Source organism: Echeneis naucrates, chromosome 4, assembly GCF_900963305.1.
Source record: "Echeneis naucrates chromosome 4, fEcheNa1.1, whole genome shotgun sequence".
NCBI classification, from domain to species: Eukaryota; Metazoa; Chordata; class Actinopteri; order Carangiformes; family Echeneidae; genus Echeneis; species Echeneis naucrates.
Window position 1 is genome coordinate 3,676,463 of NC_042514.1, and position 18,038 is coordinate 3,694,500.

The 18,038-nt window shown below is 43.8% G+C and overlaps 4 protein-coding genes across 4 annotated transcripts in view; 2 read left to right on the forward strand and 2 right to left on the reverse strand.

Annotated features, from left to right (window-relative positions):
* p3h2 (prolyl 3-hydroxylase 2) overlaps window positions 1–6,780 on the forward strand; it is a 52,750-nt gene extending 45,970 nt beyond the window's left edge. Inside the window, exon 15 of the transcript XR_003840643.1 lies at window positions 6,754–6,780. The gene's annotated coding sequence lies outside the window, so the exon portion shown is untranslated. The remainder of the gene's footprint in view (window positions 1–6,753) is intronic.
* ccdc181 (coiled-coil domain containing 181) lies at window positions 34–3,909 on the reverse strand. Its single transcript, XM_029499447.1, has 5 exons — window positions 3,808–3,909; window positions 2,567–3,544; window positions 2,326–2,472; window positions 1,504–1,667; window positions 34–585 (listed from the first exon to the last, which is right to left on the reverse strand). Exons 1-5 carry the CDS (start codon window positions 3,907–3,909, stop codon window positions 414–416), a joined length of 1,563 nt encoding a protein of 520 aa, XP_029355307.1. The 3' UTR covers window positions 34–413.
* On the forward strand, window positions 6,213–11,082 carry cpox (coproporphyrinogen oxidase). Its single transcript, XM_029499448.1, has 7 exons — window positions 6,213–6,753; window positions 6,855–6,998; window positions 7,078–7,188; window positions 7,313–7,454; window positions 8,581–8,799; window positions 10,091–10,195; window positions 10,270–11,082. The coding sequence occupies exons 1-7, from the start codon at window positions 6,213–6,215 to the stop codon at window positions 10,352–10,354; spliced, it is 1,347 nt and encodes a 448-aa protein (XP_029355308.1). The 3' UTR covers window positions 10,355–11,082.
* Window positions 10,427–15,996, reverse strand: prrg1 (proline rich Gla (G-carboxyglutamic acid) 1). Its single transcript, XM_029499449.1, has 5 exons — window positions 15,770–15,996; window positions 15,613–15,653; window positions 14,621–14,781; window positions 11,163–13,851; window positions 10,427–11,048 (listed from the first exon to the last, which is right to left on the reverse strand). Exons 2-4 carry the CDS (start codon window positions 15,620–15,622, stop codon window positions 13,393–13,395), a joined length of 630 nt encoding a protein of 209 aa, XP_029355309.1. The 5' UTR covers window positions 15,623–15,653; window positions 15,770–15,996; the 3' UTR covers window positions 10,427–11,048; window positions 11,163–13,392.
* Window positions 15,997–18,038: the final 2,042 nt, after the last annotated feature.

The following is an 18,038-nucleotide window of genomic DNA, read 5'->3' on the forward strand; positions in this document are numbered from 1 at the left end:
CTGTGTTTTCTTCTTCCTTTCCAGTGACGTTACTTCAACTAACATCTTACAAAATGTAAAATCGTGTAGTATTATCTCTGATAAAAGGCAAACAGTAAGAAATGGTTCTGCCCTTGTATCAAAACTGCAGAGCACTGCAGCTCAGGGAGAGCTCCATTTAAAGTAAAGTGCACCTGCCTGTAAACACAGAAAATAAAACATCATTCATGTCAATGTGGATGAATAATTTATCCAGGTATGTAAGTTGAGGTCACTGCAAGTGCTTTTTTTAAGCATAACAGAAAAAAAAATCAAACAGCTAAAAACAGTAATAATAATATTTAATATCTGTCTAATGTTCAGAACAAGTCCCGTCTGCAGCCACATGAGCAGGTCGTCCATATGGAGCCTGATCCGGTTCGGGTGTGTCCTGTTCAGAAGTGATGGGCCAGCTGCTCGGTGAATCTGAACGTCTTGGCTTCATTCACAGAGCACATCAGGTCCCTCATGCGTCTCGCTCGCCGCTCTTCCAGCACCAGCCTCCGGGAGCGCTCCCGAGCCGCCTGCTGCTCCGCCCGTTTCTCTGCCCGCTTCCGCCTCACCCACCTGAGGACAGGAAAAGTCAGGAATCAGAACATTAAATACAACATAACACCTGGACACGGGCCTGTAAAAGCTCACCTTCAGTAGAAATACTGAGACAGCGGTGCTGACCAATCAGAAAAGAGCTGTGGCGATGTCATCAATGGGATAAAGAGCCTTAAACCTGCATTTAATCTGATGATCGTCAGGAGCCGTCTCCATTGGTTGTGAAGATTACTATTATATTGAAGTCTATGGGAAAATGGCCATATTCTCACTTGATTTACCAGCTCCGTAGACTTTTTCCAAATGAGTTCATGGGTTGAGTCTCTACTTTCAAGTCTATTTCAACGCAACGTGATGATCATTATTTGAAATCATCGTCCAGTTTGGAGGGAAATGAACCATAAAAGCAAGTTATACATTAGGGGGCGTGGTTACTCTGACTGACAGCCTGTTGTCTGTGGCTCGTTGGACCTTTGGGCGGTGGGTCAGCTCCGTGATCAGCTGATACAGCTGTTGACTATTAACTCAAAAATGTCTCTGAATGTTACAGAGCCTGGTGCCTGGAGTTTTAAGTGGTTCGGGACACTTTCATCTCCGTCTACACCTGCTGGGCTTTTTTGACGGCTCCATTATGGAGCACGTTGGGCGTTGCCAGCAGGCTGATCTTAATCGTGGCTGCAATTTCCACTGAACGCCAGAAAGCAAAGATAACACTTTCCTCAGTATAATGTGTAGTTACTTCAGGGGTCGAGGTAACAAACACCAGATAACTCGTAAAACTGCTGAGAAATGTTATTTAATGTAAAAGGGTAAAAGTTCCCTTTCTATTCAGTATTAAATGTTAAATGAATGTGATAACGGCCACTTGACTCATCAAACATTTGTATTAGTACAAGCCTTGATTGGAAAAGCTAAAAAGATTGAACTTGAACTCACAGTTTGAAGGCACGCTCACACTCTTCGCGGCTGTGTAGGAGGTAACCATCGTCCTCCTCGAGCTTCTTCATCTCCACCAGCTGTCTCTCCTTCTGCTGCTGTTCCTGCTTCCTGTGCAGCCACAGCTTGAAGGCCTCCACCGAGTCGCTCTGTGAGGAGTCTTTCTGTGGGAGGAAATAAAATAAAATGGAAACGACAGTCAACACTCACCTCTTAAGGCTTTTCAGTGGCTCTCACCAGTTAGATGTTTTTGTGAATGATGTTTGAGTTTCAGGAAGTCACCGATTAGGTTAAATGAGCTTTGGACTGTGGGAGGAAGGCGGAGAAGCTGCAGAGAGCTCACACGGGAACCCCAGGCCTGGGATTCAAACCCAGACCACTGGACCCCCAGTTCCACATTTTTAGGTGTGTAGTCTTTCACTTTCACTTTTTTCCCTTTCATTTTCCTGTTATGTGTTCAGCCTGATCCATGTTTTTTCATGTCTTCTAATAACTTTAGCTGGAGCTGCTGCTGGGGCGTTTAAAATAAAGGTAAAATATAAAATAAAATAAAAAAATTAAATAAATATGTTTTAAATAAAATAATAGTTCATGCAGTGGGAAGTTTAATAATAACATTTAGATTTTTGTTCTGTAATAATAGGCTGCTTGTTAAATAGTAAATAAGTAAATGGCACTCGGAGCAGGAACCTGAAAGGATTCCAGCTGACTGTATAAAAATATCGATAATCATTATGATCAGCAGAACATCCACTGATGCCTTCAGCCGTCTCTTCTCTCTCCTCCTTCCTCTTGATGTAGACTGCCCTCTTCTGGTCTTACCTTAGAACTCATCCTCTCCATCTCCTGAGCCCGTTGGATCCTTCTCTCCTCCTGGAGCTGCTCCCTCTTCCTCATCAGCCAGGCTTTGAACGCCAGCTCGTTCTCCTGCCTCTTCTGCTCCTCTTCCTCACGTTTCCTCAGCTCCGCCTGAGAGAGGTGTTTTTATTTCATTGGCTACTTTTTAATGAATCAGAGTTCAGAATTCACAAACTACTTATCGATTGCACCTCTTCTCACCTACCTCCTTGGCCAGCTTCTCCTTCCTCTCCTGGATCCTGTTCAGCAGCTCTTTCTGCTGGGAGGAGAGGATGTAGGTGGTCTGGAAGGGCGTCCCCGTAGCTGACTGCACTCGCCGCTTGCCGCCTCTCTTCGGGTTGCCTCTCTGGCTGTGACTGGCTGAGCTGGGCCTGCACCTGGGCTGAACCGGAGGTCTGGGAGCCCGGAAGGGATTGATGTCCTGCCGGAAAGTGGAGGAGCAGACACGAGAGCGAGGAGAGGTCTTACCGGAGCCCCCAGCCTGCTCCTGGAGACGTGGAGAGGAGCGGGAGAAGTCACTGTAGCTGTTTGTGATAGGAGGAAGGAGTCCTTGACTCTCCACCTCTTTCATGCTGACCAGGTCAAACTTCCCATCTTTTTCTACAAGGACCCTGCTCTCCTTTACATCACTGATCTCTCCAGCCCCACAAGCTCCTCCAGATCCTCCTCTTTCTTCCCGAGGGGAAAGCCTCAGCTCAGAGAGCTTCCCTGACACTTCAGCCTCTGTACCCTTCGCTCTCTCCTTAATCTCCTTCCCCGCTTCCACCTCCCTACTTTTGCCATCTTTCTCAAACTGCAGCGGAGGCACCACCAGGTCCACCAGCGTCTCTTTAAAGTGCAGCCGCCTCCGCCTCATCACATTCGGAGCTTCCTGGTCCCGCAGCTCCCGGTTAGCCTGCTGGATCTTTTCCAGGATGTACTTCTTCTCCTCGTCTGTCTGGTCATCCATCTCTGGAGGAGGTGGGACTATAGATGATGACTTAATCGGGCTGTCTCTGTCAGAGTCGTACTCCAACGGCTCCATTGGCGAAGGCCACCTCTCTTCATCTTCTTCCAACTCCTCTGTTTTGTTGCTTCTCTTCTCCTCTTTGTAGCTTTTCTCCTTTTGTCTGACCCCTCTCTTTTTCTCATCCTCCTCCAGCGCCTTGTCAATTTCTGCCTCTATGTCGTCATAGTCAGGACCCTGATGGGATGGAGATGGGAGAAGCACACTGCATGCATTGTTGTCTAAATGAATGAGCAGCATCGATCAGTAGGAGGTGAGTGTCAGCAGCCATGTGTAAGTGTGTTCATCAATATTTCATCCAGCAGCGGCACAGTGAGAGTATGTCACTGGATGTCAACAGAAGAGGCTTCACATGCAAATAGTAAGACATGCCAGGCTGAGTAACTCAACACTATTCACTGCCTGCAGTAAGTAGAGTCATTAATGCAAACCTTATTTACCTGATCTTCACTCCGGCTTTCCTCGCTGATCAGCCAGTCCAGATCCTTCTCAAAGTCATCCTCATACTCCTCCTGGGTCTTTGTGCAAACAGCCTCGCTCATGCTCCGCTCCTGGGACAAAGTCAAAGACCAAACTCAGGTATGAGGGTACTTTTGACACACTAGCTGTTATCGGTTCTCTGGATCTCAGAGAAATGATAGCAGCCGGTCAGGCTGAAGCCAAATCTACTGGGCGGAAAACCAAGAAATGAGTGTGATTTCTGATGATTTTGGTGATTGCCCAATCTTTTCATCTCATGCTAAAGGGAAAAACTTCACATCATGGCCAAAAGCTTTAAGAATCAAACAGCCATAATTTTTTAGCTTATTCTGTTAAAATTGTTAGCACATGGAGCCTTTGCCTTTTGAGGCTAATCACGACCACATTGTCATCAGTGTAGTATTGACTTAAATTTAAATCCCACAGATGGAGACAGTCTTTAGATAAATGCTCTTTTTGTTTACGAGCTCTCATTTAATGAAGCTGTGAACAGCTCAAAGTAGTGAACATATCTGGGGCCGTCCACACATCAGTGGAGTCACCGATGTACGTGGAATAAGTGTTGGGTATCCTATGACCTACATGACTGAGACATAAACAGAAAGGCGGTACACAAACTCCAGCACAGAGCAGGATGTCCCTCCAGGTTCTGTTTGGATAGTCCAAATAGCATCGCATGAAACAAATTTTGGTTGGTTCTGTCATGTGACAGAACATTGAAGAAAGTCAAAAATGTATTTTTCATCACTTTGACACAAGTTTCCTTCAGTCTGGCTACAGATGAAGCTGGTTTATGTTAAATAAGCTCCTCACCATTAATACCAACCTGGTCATCACTTCATCAGTGTGTGTGGATCATGAGATCTGGATTGCTATGATTGTGCTCTTTTGTCGTCGCCCGGTGGAGGAAAATCAACACTGCAGGACTGAGCAATGAACTATTAGTCTAATTTTTGTCGTTCCCTTGTCTACTATTATTTGGGCTGTAATTACTGCGCGTTTGTGCTTCTGTTGAAATAATAATCAGGCCTTTCAAGTCAGGGCAAGACAGAGACTGTAATAGTGTTTGCTTTTATACCTTTTATACAAATAAAATGAATACATAAATAAAATAAAATGACATCGATCAAATAAATAAATAAGGAATAGACTGAATGTGGACAAAAAACAAATCAATAGGAGCCTGATTAATTAAATGTGAGTCTGTGGAATGAAATAAAAAATAAAAACTGCAGTAAAACTCACCTTCAGCTGCTCCGTGGATTGATTTCCTCGGTTGGTTAAAACATCCAGGCGGTTTGTTTGGTGAGTATTTGTCCGTCTGTCCGTCCAAACCGGAGCGCTTAATCCGGCTCTGCTGCTCGGCCCGTCGTCATGGAGACCGACAACACGCTTTACGACCTGCGCATGCGCTGTCGGGAAACACACACACAAAAAAAAAAACAAGAGTTAAATTTTACAGTGAATAAAATCTCCATCTGCACGCTGTAAATATGTAGAAAGGCCCAAAGAAATTCAGAAAAATATATGTATGAAAAAATAAAACTACTGTTATTTTGTAAGACGTTTGAACATGTCATGTAAATACCTGTGCAGTAATATGAAATATGAATATCTAGTATCATAGGAGATTGAATGCATAATTCATTATAAGGATCGTATGAACTAAACCAGGTACTCTGCCAGATTTAAATTATTAAGATAAGATTGATCTAGTAAAAAAAAAAAAAAAAGAGCTAAATGATCTGCATATTAGTTGGATGACAGCCATTGTCTGGGAAAAGTCCTCACACAAGTAATATAATGGATTTATAGTTGAAAAATGTAAAAACAAATAACGACAACAAGTACAAACATAATGTTAAAGTAGTTTATGCTTACTCATATTGTTGGATAGTGGTATGATCTTAATCTCTTCGCAGTAGAATGGTGGTATTCACCTTTATTTGCTGGATTTGAGACCTCTAGTGCTGTGAAGTTTATATGTTAACAAACAACCAACAAACATTTTGAGAACTTGGTTTGTGTTTAACAAGACGCTTGAAATTATCCTCACGACTAACTCACAAAAGACGGATCTCGGGAGCATGTACTTAAACGCAGCATCTTCTTTTGAGTGCAGTGCATTGTGGGATTTGAAGTATGCCGATTGGCTTTCAGCACTGGAACCTCTCGGCGCCGCGAACGACAGAAGACGACATTTCCCGTGTCTCCTTGGTCGCTACCCCGGAAGTCCACACCGCCCCCCTCCTGAGTCGGAGCACGTAGGCTGAACTTGTGATAATGTCCAGAGAAGTTGATAAATAAACTGGCTGCCGGCGGCGGGAACACACCGAGGACAGCGCGGGCGGCTCTTCTTTAACAAATGGCCACCATAGTTTTCTACAAAATGGCTCACACCACGACCAGACAGAGTTTGGTTGCGCATTTAAAGAGGGTGGCTGGTTTACGACAGACGCGCTCGCCGTTCTCCTCCAGTCGCTGTCCGTCAGTGACTCCGCTTCCGGGAGCCGGACTGAGGTTTCTGTCCCATGGGACCGCAGGCAGACCCGCAGCAGGCCGGACCGGGAGGGGGGCCCTGGCGCTCTGCGGAGCCGCGGCGGTGACGGTCGCTGCAGCGGTAGCCGGGTTTTTAGCCAATGCTAGCCACTTCCAGCGCGCCGAGATGGCGACGAGGGTCTCCCCAGCGGCCGCCGAGGAGAAGGAGGAAGACGGGGACATCCTGGAGAGATGCCGGGGGTTCATGTCTCCGCCGGTGACCGACATCAGCGTGCTGCAGGGGAGGAAAGAGGAGATGCGTACGAGGATGGAGATGCTGATCATGGAGACGCAGGCCGACTTCTGCAGAGCTCTGCAGGAGGTGGACGGCGGGGTGTTCAAGGTGGACCGCTGGGAGAGGAAGGAAGGTGTGTGTGTGTGTGTGTGTGTGTGTGATCAGCATGGAGCACAGCATCCATCAGCCAGAGCTCGGTGCACGACCAGCCAGTTTCATGTGTGCTTGTGTCAGGTGGCGGTGGGATCAGCTGCGTGATGCAGGACGGAAAGGTGTTTGAGAAGGCAGGAGTCAACGTGTCGGTGGTGTTCGGGAATCTGACCGAGGAGGCCGCCAGGCAGATGAGGAGCAGAGGGAAAGTCCTCAAAGGGAAAGACGGTGAGCCTCAGAAACAGAGCACTTCTTACCCATACCCACAGGTCTGAATTTTAACAACCAGCCACCTGTCTCCTCTCAGGGAAGCTGCCGTTTTGTGCCATGGGGGTGAGCTCCGTTATCCACCCCAAGAACCCCCACATCCCCACAGTGCACTTCAACTACAGATACTTTGAGATTGAGGAAGAGGATGGTGAGTGCGTGTCAGGGCTTGATGTCAGCCATTGTGTCTCGGTGTCACTGACACTATTGAGTAAGTGAATGAATGATGAGCTTTGTTTCCTCCTTCCTTTTCTGAATGTGTGTGTGTTTTCCAGGCACTAAGCAGTGGTGGTTCGGTGGAGGAACAGACTTGACTCCAATTTATGTCAATAAAGAAGATGCATTTCATTTCCACAACACCTTGAAGGAGGCCTGTGATAAACACCACTCGCAGTACTACCCTGACTTTAAGAAATGGTATGCTCAAATTACATCCCCTGCTAAGTGAAGCTCCAAAAGTTTGTGTGTGTGTGTACTTCAGCACGTATGCTTGCTGTGTTTGTGGATTACAATGGGTGTATCCTGACTGTCAGATGAAGATAAGAGGAAGTCTCTGCCTAAAATCAACAACCGTTGAGCTCCGCTGGCCCGTTGATGACCAAATAATAGACGGGGGTGTGGTTTATCTACGGCAGCTTGTACTGAGAACATTTCGTCATATTTGATTTTTCAGTGGAGTAGTTTGAACATTTGGGGGGGAAATTCCATTGATGTGCTTTCCAGCACTTCAGATCTATAAGTTTCTTATTTTCTGCCTGCTCTGCCTGGGCTGCTTGAGGGATTTTTTTAATCTTCACAAATCTATCTCTTGCCTGTAGCTTCATATTCAACGGAGACATAGCATTCTTTTTTTTTTTTTCGTACATCTTATACTTTAAATAGAGCAGGAAGCATAAGTAGCAGTTTAAAATTAGTATCTTTTAAAATCTCAGTCAAGTGACAACCCACTGAGGCGTAAGCAAGCGGTTTGTGAGCCTCTAGTTTGTAATTTAGATGTCACTATGTTGGTTTTTTGAAACCAGAAGAAACTATGTGGAGGAGAAGGTGGATCAGACCTGGTCTTGATTGTGTGGTACAGTCTGTCAATCACACTGTGGTTGCACCCCCCGATTCAGCCCCTGCTGTATAACCAAAAATTTAAAAGGTCACGTCGTGTTGTCCTGAAGAAGACTGTAAACTAGAGACCGAAGCCATAAACTCATTACAAGTCAAGTCACAAGTTGGGCAATTTCTTCATAGATTTCAACACAATCTGACTTCTTTTCACAGCCCCCTGTTGGTCACTTGATAGAATGCAGGTTTGAGGCTCGTCTCATTTCTGTTTTTTTTTTTTTGTCATCTTTGCTTTAACATTTTGTTATTTTCATCACTGACCTCAATAGCTCAATGAAGCAGGAAAAAAATATATAAGACACACAAATTTAAGATGTCAGAATGGTCATAAAAGATTAAGTAGAAGATGTACATCTTGCAGATTTTGCTCTCCACAGCTGGATCATCCACCGGAGAATAATTCCTCCAAATCTCTTCCTTTGTTCTTCAGGTGTGACAGATACTTCTACATCCGCCACAGAGGAGAGACCCGAGGCATCGGAGGGATCTTCTTCGATGACCTGGACACCCCGAGTCAGGAGGCTGCGTTTCAGTTTGTCAGGAGCTGTGCCCGCACTGTGGTGCCTTGTTACCTGCCCATCGTATACAAGCACCTCAACGACTCGTTTACAGATGAGGAAAAGGACTGGCAGCAGGTACGAAGAGGCAGGTGAGTAAAAGACGCACAAAACAACTCGTGGCTGAAGCATCAAATACTGCGGAGGAGACTGTTAAAAGGAGATTTGAATTTCTGTTTTCCAACCAATTTCTTTTTACATGTTTCTCAAAGCACTCCAATTATTCATGTTTTTAAAAGTCCTCATTTAAAAAGTCACAGAAACACAATTAATGAACCATTTTTTAAGCTGACCGTGCCGCCAGCAGCACATCTGCACAAGCACGCATGCGAATGTTTGCTCTATTGGAGGAATTCTCGCGGTTTCTGAAAGCTGAGAAGTTGTGCTTCACAGCCAATATGGTAACTGTAAGCGCGTTGTTGTTGTTAAATGTTAATACACTTTAACATTCTGTAAACTGCTGGTTATTGAAGGTTCTAAGTGTTCTGGAAAAATGAGCAGAAGCAGTTACTGGCAGGACATTTTCTGGACCTCTTCATGGTTCAGTCCAGGTGGACAATAGAGTTTTAGGTGTTTAAGGGTTAACTTGTTTGAGTGAGGTGAACCATTGCAGTTGGCATTTAATTAATTTTATTTAGCAAAAAACACAACAGTACAAAAATAAAAAAAAAATAATGAAAAGGCTTTGTTGTAGACTCCATGCACGGCCTGTGTGGTCCAGACCTGCAGCAGATCCTGGCAGATCACCCCCCCGCCTCAGTGGGGAGGCTTAATTCCTCCAGTGAAAGACTAACAACAACAATGAGCAGGGAAATGAGCAAAAGTGTCAGTTTATGAAAGGGAAGAGTGTCCCTGGTGGTGAGCCAGCAACTCAGACAGACGAGGGGGTGGATGAGTGAGACAACACATGAGGGAGGGAGACTGAACCCTGGCTCAGTCGAATCAGATAAAGTATAAGTAACAAACTGCGCGATTCATTTCAACAGTGTCTGAGATCGTGACAAATAACAAACAAAAACAGATGAAGTGGATTCATTTGTGGCAACACGGAGGTTGAGGCACTGCAGCAATGCTGATTTAGCAGAGCTCTTTACCAGTACATGAATGCAGCACCCTGGAAAACTTTCAGGGGATATTGTCAAACAATAACATTTGCATTATTATAAACACACTAAGTGCTGTGATGCCGTTGATCATAAAATGCAAAGTCATCAATCTGACTGAAATTGTATAACAATGTCGGCTAAAATAATTCAACTCTTTTCCAAAATAAAACAAACATTAAGAGTTTAAATGTGTGATTTGCAGCATATCTGGACTGAGCGTGTCATAAATCACTTGAAGCCACGCGTCTGCAGGACTTCTGCTTTGTTTGTGTCGCAGATACGTGGAGTTCAACCTGGTGTACGACAGAGGCGTGAAGTTCGGCTTGGCCACGCCTGGCTCCAGAATCGAAAGCATCCTCATGTCCCTCCCCCTCACCGCCAGGTAAGACCGCTCTCATACGACGGCTACGAGCCCGGTGTGTGTTGCTTGGTAACACAGTCACCTGTCACCCGCAGATGGGAGTACATGCACGAGCCCGCCAAAGGGACTCTGGAGGCCGAGATGCTGGAAGTGTTGCAAAACCCCAAGGAATGGGTGTGAGCTCTGCGTTCACACAGGTTTACTGTCAGTACAGACAAAAGAGCCAGGAAGCTGACTGTATAGGCCGTGACCTTTATAAAAATAATATGTATATTTTTTTTATCTTTTTTTTTTTTTTCACATTTGTCTAAATGTTTTTAAATCTGCACTGGAACTTTTCTCGTTCCTGTTACTCATGTTTTGTCTCTGAATTATGGAAATAAGTATAATGAAAATGAGACTGTGTGGTTGAGTGAATGAACGGTGTGCCAACACGTACAGTTTGGCAAAGTAAATCAAAACAGAATGGTCCAACTTCACCGGGCCTTTGACCCGCTTTTAAGAAGTGTTTTTGTCAAGACAACTGTGTGTGTGTGCGTGTTGTTCTTCTGTAACTGAGCTGAATGTGGTCTTGCTCTCCTTGAAGCTGTCTGAGCTCTGCTCTTTAAGGAAGCACTGAAAGGGAAAACAAGGACGAACTGAGCCATCGTCTGGTGAATGTGCATCAATAGGTAATAAAACAGGTTTTGATGCTGAAGTGCTTCTGTTTGTTTTTCAACGCTGAATAATCTGAGTTAACTGTTAGCTCCCCGTTCATACGCCTCTCGGGGATAATCAGTCCTCTTTGTTTGTACAGAACCTTTGGAGTGTGTTTCACAAAGAGAAATGTGGATCAGGAAACTGGAAGTAGGGGTCCCAGAAGACAGGATTGTCCCTGTAACACAACCGCTCATTGAATACATCTTTTAGAAATCATGTATAGCTCATATTTCATTGGTTCAGCCTCCTATTAAATCTTTAATGACTCATTTTACGCACAATCTCTTACCAAGCGTTAGGACTGAAGAACACTCAGCGCTGTATTGTTGTCTCGTCTGTAAAATGATGATCCTTCAGGGAGAACTACAAACTTAAGCACACTTACACAAGTTCAGAGGCACACGGAACATTTAAGTGTTTTATTACAAATTAATTCAAGCTTTTGCACATCAAGGATTTATAACAAGTTCCTTTGCACTTCATATTATATAACATTTTGTTTGATAAGGCATTGTAAAAACGGGGTCTGTAAGTAACAGTACAACAACTGACCGAACCAAAATGGCTACTCCTACCAGCACAACTCAGTTCAAGGTCATAGCAAGTGCTGAGGTTCAAAGGTCAAATCACACAAAAGGTTCAATAATAATAATAATAGTCAGTGCTCAGAGTCTGTGAGGTGTAGACAGGAAACGTGACATTTCAGTATCAGGTAAAAATTAGAGATATTTGGTTGTTTTTTCATATATAGGAGTATTTGCAGCAACATTGCATAAAGATCATATGAGCTTTTTTTTTTCAGAATACAGTGACATCGTTATTGCTCAGAGTCACACTGAAGATGTCAAACCAATCTGTCCTAGCGTTCATCAAAATAGCTGATTTTGAGCTTATGCTCTATTTTACATCTGTCACATTAGGTCAACACAGTCACTGCATTCCTCGGCAGTAAAGCCAATCTCACTGTAACTTACTTTCACACAGAATATACACATTTTTGTACAGGTATATTACACATGCTAAACATGGACTTTATCCATTAAATACACAGCCCTCCCCTCCCGTCCCTTCTTTGCCCAAATGCCTCTTGCTCTGTTGCTTTCTGTCCTACATTCCTGTGCAAGTCTCTCCAAAACTTACATTTACTGTGTAGCTGCAAACCCTTTTGCAGGATTGTGTGTACTTTTAGTGAAACTAGCACAGCAGAAGCCTTTGTGTTTGTCTCCATACTCCTTTTGTTACATTTACATTACATAGATTTTCACAGTTATAGCAGACTTTGAGCAGCTGGGTCGAGCAGAGCGCAGCCAGATCCAACCTCAGGTGTGCAGACCGAGCTGCATGCATCACCAAAGTACAAGCACAACACACATAACCACAAACTGTATTACTGCGCCCCCCTTATGAACTCAGAAACATGCACAAGTGCATACTGAAGTTGGGACAATGCATTAGTTCAGCAACTTGATTGGATAAAACCCTATTTTTATCATCAACAATGAGTCAACTTAGTGACTGGAACCCCGAGGCGCACATCCCGGTTTTCTGGCTGTAACATTTACTGCATGGACGCAGTTCAGTACTTTTGTTCTCTCCAATATAAAAACTCTGGATTTATTAGTTATCAGGCTCAGACAAGCCAGACATTCAAGACCTGTCCACCAGAAAACAAAACCAGAGCTGCACTAAAACGAGCAACTGGTGACCTAGATATTTTCTCGGGAACTGATCAACCTAACCAGAGCTAACAAGCAAGCACTTGACTGAGATTAGTCACCTCACAGAGTGAACAGTTCTGCAAAATTCACCATGCTCTGATGAATTTCAAGTTAGTAAAACTGACACAGCCAAAGCACAATTGGAGCCTGTCTGCAGACTTGATGAGTATAATTACATAAGTGTTTCCTTATTTCTGCCCCCGGTAGCAAATTAAAAGAAATTAAAAAAAAAAAAAATTAAAAAACTAAATGCATCTTTAATGAGTCTGAGTTTTAGTGAAGTTGTTTTTTTTTTGTGGTTTAAATGTTGTTTCTGGGTCTTGCAAAGCAAATTCCTTTGCAATATAAAAACAGGATTTTCTGTTCAGAATCTGTTTAAATGACCTATTATTACACTCTGAAGTCCAAATATTGGCACTGACTTTCATTAAAGCATTCGTCCTAACCTTATATCCACTTATATAGTACTTGTCCTTCATTATGGCAGCCAACCACTTCTTCTTTACACTGCATGCAGCATCTGTTATTGCCAGTTAAATGTGTAATTTGCTACAGTGTGACAGCAAAGATGCCACTTCAGAATTTCAGCAGAGGTGTAGCTCGGTTTTGGTATTGCAGTATTATTTTTGCTTCACCTTACTGATGAAAAGTTAGTGCAAATTTCAACAGCAGTGGCCCGGGCAAAGGCTGCATTAGTCCACACGGTTATTAGTGTTTCTGTTTGTGTTGACTCAAAGGCTGGTGATATCGTAGCCTTAGTGTAGGTTAGGGCTTTTGTTTAGATGGTAGTGAAAGACAAGCTTACTTCCCGCGGCCGTTGACGCTCGTAGTGCTGGTAGTGACTATATCCTCGTACTGCGGAGGCTCCGTCTCTATCTGCACATCAGCATGGCCCACAGCCTCCTCATAGGAAGGCGGCGGGTCTCCAGCGCTTCCTCTCCCTGATGTGATCTCTGAGCCTGGATAAGCTGGGCTGCTGTGGACGCTGAGTTCTGATTGGTCCCCCTGCTGGTAATCCCTCCCCCAATGGTCCATAGAGACCACAGACAGGACGTGGTCGTGATGCGAGTGTCCCAGGCTGGGGCTGCGCTGCGAGCGCTTGCGAGAGTGGTAGCGCCAAACGGTGATGGCGAAGGCGGCAATGACGAACACAACCAGCAGCAATGGCACGATCAGGTAGAGAGAGTGGACTCCGCCCACCACCGTCTCCAACCCCCCAGACGGACTGCTTTCCCGCACATATTCCTCCCAGAAGCGTTTCTGCAGTCAGCACAAAAGACACACACACAGTCATCAAATCAAAAATATTCCAGTCAAGAGCTCCATTCATGGAGGACAGAAGTAATCACAGTCACAAAACTGTTCCCAAAGCCCAAAGTCATGACACACACAATGTCCACTGTATGAACACCCAAACAAAGAGAGGCCACACAACTGTGCACATCCGTCTGTGCGACTTTGCTCCCTGGCCGCTCACAATAGTTTCATAAATACGCCTCACTCTCTACCACGCACTCGGCTGTTCTTCCTGCTGATAATCATCACTTCCTGAAAAAAAAACAAACAACCTGACTTCACAAGCTTCCAGACCTGGCACCAGATTTATTGCTGGACAAACAAAAGCCAAAGCCAAAAGAGTGCAACAAGGAAAGGTTCAGATTTTTTTTTCTCCATAGTGTATCTGGTGCCAGTTACTCGTAATATTGATTTGTGAATTTTTAGATCTTGCTGGCAGTCCTGTGTTTTATTGTCAGAAGTAAGAAATAATTAGTAGAGATTTATCTTTTGGTTCAGCTGTTGCTTAATGACCACATGACTTGTGATAATTGTTTTTGTCAAGCCCAGTCACAGGCTGATCGGGAAATTACTGGACAGTCAGCATCCCATCATAGAAATGACACCGGATGACTAATTCCAGACCTCTCATGATAGAAAAACAGGCCTCGGCAAGTATTTTAATGTGTTCCACTTTTACATCCCTGTGTGAATTGACTGTGGGTCTGATGCGGTGTGACTCTTATCCACTCACCGTCTTCTCGTCATTCTCAAAAGCCTCTCGGGCCTCCTCGTAGGTGCAGATCTCCTCACGGCACTCCCTCTGGATGTCACCCTGTTTCATCTCCTCCAGCAAGAAGTTGGCCCTGCGCAGCCGCCGCAGCACGGAGTGGGCTGCGTCCGCTGGCAGGAACACTGAGAGGAAGACGATAGGGAGAGAAAAGGGCAAAAAGAGATTGTAAGATTGAGGTATGTTTCAGAAAAAAAAAAGAAAAAAAAAAAGCATGAATTAAGATAAAAAGGTGGAGATGTTAGGAGAAGGGGTGAGTCAGCAAGCAGCACAACAGGGAGGAGGATTAAAAACAGTAATTAAGCAACGATAACAGTATTGAAAGAGAAGGGAGTGAAGCAGAGGGCAAAAAAATGCAACAAGGGGAAAGAGAGAGCAAGAGGGAGAGAGAGAGAGAGAGAGAGAGAGAGAGAGAGAGAGAGAGAGAGAGAGACTGGTGGGGACTGAAACAAAGGCAGCAGAACAGAGCAGAGTGCTGCCCTGTGCCCACATTTCTGCATAAACACAAAAGTTCCTTTGATTTAGGCATCCATCCACAGGCCACATAAGAGAAACTGGAGAAATGAACTTCGCCGGACACAGTGCCACACTGTTTCACACGTCCAGGATAAGAACACAAACGCTCCGACTCCACGCTGTGCACAAGATGCCACAGCATGCCCTGGGAATGCACGGTGCGTTGCTGAACAAACGTATAATGGCCTCTGTTTGACTCATGAGTTCAGGGACGTGACCAGCACAAGTCCCAAACCAAGTGACCAAACAAAAGGAGCAAAACAAGAAATACCTGTGGCAGAGAATGGGAATTGTATCCCAGAAGGGTCACATTGCAATGACTGAATCGTGCTTGACAAACAATGCTGAAGAGCAACACAACAACACGATATTTAAGGAGAAGAAGAAGAATTTCGTCAATTAGAGCAAATTTTTCTGCTGTTTGTGGGCAGTAAACTCACCACTTCCCATGATTCCTGCGGGTGTGTTGGGCCTGATTTATCTGCAGAACAACAAACACACACACACACACATCGTTGAACATCACCAAAATGAACCTTGGCACAAATTCAGCAGCTGGATCTCTTCTGTCTGCCAAAGTAAACAGCTCTGACCGACCTGACAAACGGAGCCGTGTCCGGGCGGGTCAACCAGCCCCGGGGGAGGAGTCAGGGGATCGGTTCTGTCGACAGAAACGTCCTCCGGAGGTTTTCCCCTCACCTCTAATCTGTCTGTCGGGGGTAAATTAGAGCGGATTTCTTTAATTCTCACCGTTTTTTCGGGCTCCTCTTTTGCCTATTAACGGTCCGCCTTCGACCCCCAGAGAGAGCCGCGCAAGCGCAGTGTGCAGGGGATCATAGCTTAAAGGGGACGGGCCAATGATGTCATTACGCATCACGTAATGACGTAATTACATGAGGCTTTTACACATCCTTTTTTAATAATCCAGTCATCCAGTCATTATTATTATTATTATCATTATTTACATTTGATCCAAATAACACCAAAAATAAATAAAACACAGGAAACCTAACGAGACTAACTAAACAGTATTTATGGGTAAAATCCCCACGCGTCATTCCATTTATACCTTTTGTGTGATGGTGAGAAGACTGCATCTTTCTGATATTTATAATTTACGTATCCAGCAGAAGCTTAGACTCTTTACTGTCTATTCCTGCATTGCTTTATTTCTATTTGTTTAACTTAAGGGCAGCAGTTTGAAAAAGATCAAGACATCTCATAAACATGTTTTACCTCCATTTATTCTTTTTTGTGCTTTGACTCTTGCACGTTGTTTTTGTAAATTTTGTGTAAAGTGCAAATTTAGAAAATAATTCTTAATCAAATTTAGTTTTCAAATTTTCAATTTAGTTTCTTTACAAAACCAACAATAATTTCATTTACTCATTTGACTGATGCTTTTTTACCCAAAGCTACTTCCAAGGAGGGATCAGTCAAGCTTCAGATGTAGCACTTAATGGTGTAGCCATTAAGTGCATTAAGTACATTAAGCAAGAGCAGGAGATTGTCTGAGAAAGTACAACAAAAGTGCCAACTGGACACATTAAGGTTTTAGGAGGGGTACCATTATCAAGAGCATCCAGTAATGAAAGCTTCCTGTAATAATACTCTATTATTATTAATATTATACTATTACCACCTCAACAAAAAAGAAAAATAATGCAACAGCTGATTTGATGGCCTGAATGAATTACCAATGTCTGTTATTAAATGTCTCTCTTCAGTATTACAGACTGCCTGCCTATTGTGATTCTGTGTGGAATAAAATGATCTGATTGTGACCCAAAGTCTTCAACAGGGACAATAAAGACTCCCCACCTGCTTCAGTTTTGCTTTTAATTTTCTTTTTTTTCCCCTTCCTCATCAGCTAATCAGCGGCGGTGCACTGCCAGCAGGTTATTGACAGCAGGGGGAGAGACAAAGCGTCATCAACTTGTTTCTGCACGGCTTAACTTTTGCTTAATGTTCTGTGCCAGTCAATTATTAATTTCAGTCTCAGCAGTAACACTGTGGAGCTCACACATGATCACATATGTGCTCCCGCTACTCCTCAGCAATGTTACATTAACAGTGATGAGTTTTGTTGCTCTGTGGTTTGACCAGGATTGTGTGAGTGTGTGTGTGTGTGTGTGTCCTCTGTTTGTAGCCATTGAGTCTCTACTGATTTCAATCTGTAATAATCATTAATGATGTTGCAAGACTTTGCAGCCAGGAACGGTTGACCTACACCACTCAAGGAAACACACACATACATATAAAAACTGAATCCCTGTAAATTAAATAGTACACAAGCATTTGGCTGTGATTAATAAAATTATTGCACATAGAGACTGACACAGTTTCTCCAGCTGGGAACTAAAAAGGAATTTGTCAGTGATGCTGTTTAATATTTAAATGTAACTCAGATGTCAAAAATAATACATGTGCATGTGTGTGTGATTGTGTGAGTTAATCAACATGGATTCATTTGGAGATTCTTCCCTAAGGAGAAAGAATTAGCCTGGTTCAATTAATGAGCAGTGTAAGCTTCCCTCAGCTCAGTGTGTGTGTGTGTGTGTGTTAAAGACAGAACATGGGGTGTTAAACAAAGCGTAACCAGAACCACTCAAACTTGGTGTTTGCCTTTGTTTAAAGTTAAAAGTCGAATTGCTGCAGTTTCCCACATAAATTTGGACTTTCTCCTCCAAATGATGGCCAAACCTCAAAAGCAGCCTTAACATCACCTTTACATCACATTTACCTCACCTTAATATCACCTTTACACCACCTTTACATAACATTTAGCTTTAACATCACCTTACCATCGCCTTAACATCACATTTACCTCACCTTAATATCACCTTTACACCACCTTTACATAACA

Bases quoted from the DNA above. Each gene is read 5' to 3' on its own strand.
- ccdc181 (XM_029499447.1), bottom strand. From the start codon at position 3,909: ATGAGCGAGGCTGTTTGCACAAAGACCCAGGAGGAGTATGAGGATGAC. The intron at 2,473-2,566 runs GTAGGTGAGAAG...CACCTCTCTCAG, and splicing joins AGGAGAAGCTGGCCAAGGAG to GCGGAGCTGAGGAAACGTGA. The intron at 1,668-2,325 runs GTAAGACCAGAA...TTCCTCCCACAG, and splicing joins TGGAGAGGATGAGTTCTAAG to AAAGACTCCTCACAGAGCGA.
- cpox (XM_029499448.1), top strand. From the start codon at position 6,213: ATGGCCACCATAGTTTTCTACAAAATGGCTCACACCACGACCAGACAG. The intron at 6,754-6,854 runs GTGTGTGTGTGT...TGCTTGTGTCAG, and splicing joins CCGCTGGGAGAGGAAGGAAG to GTGGCGGTGGGATCAGCTGC. The intron at 7,455-8,580 runs GTATGCTCAAAT...TTTGTTCTTCAG, and splicing joins TACCCTGACTTTAAGAAATG to GTGTGACAGATACTTCTACA.
- prrg1 (XM_029499449.1), bottom strand. The intron at 13,852-14,620 runs GTGAGTGGATAA...TGCTGACTGCAG, and splicing joins TTGAGAATGACGAGAAGACG to AAACGCTTCTGGGAGGAATA.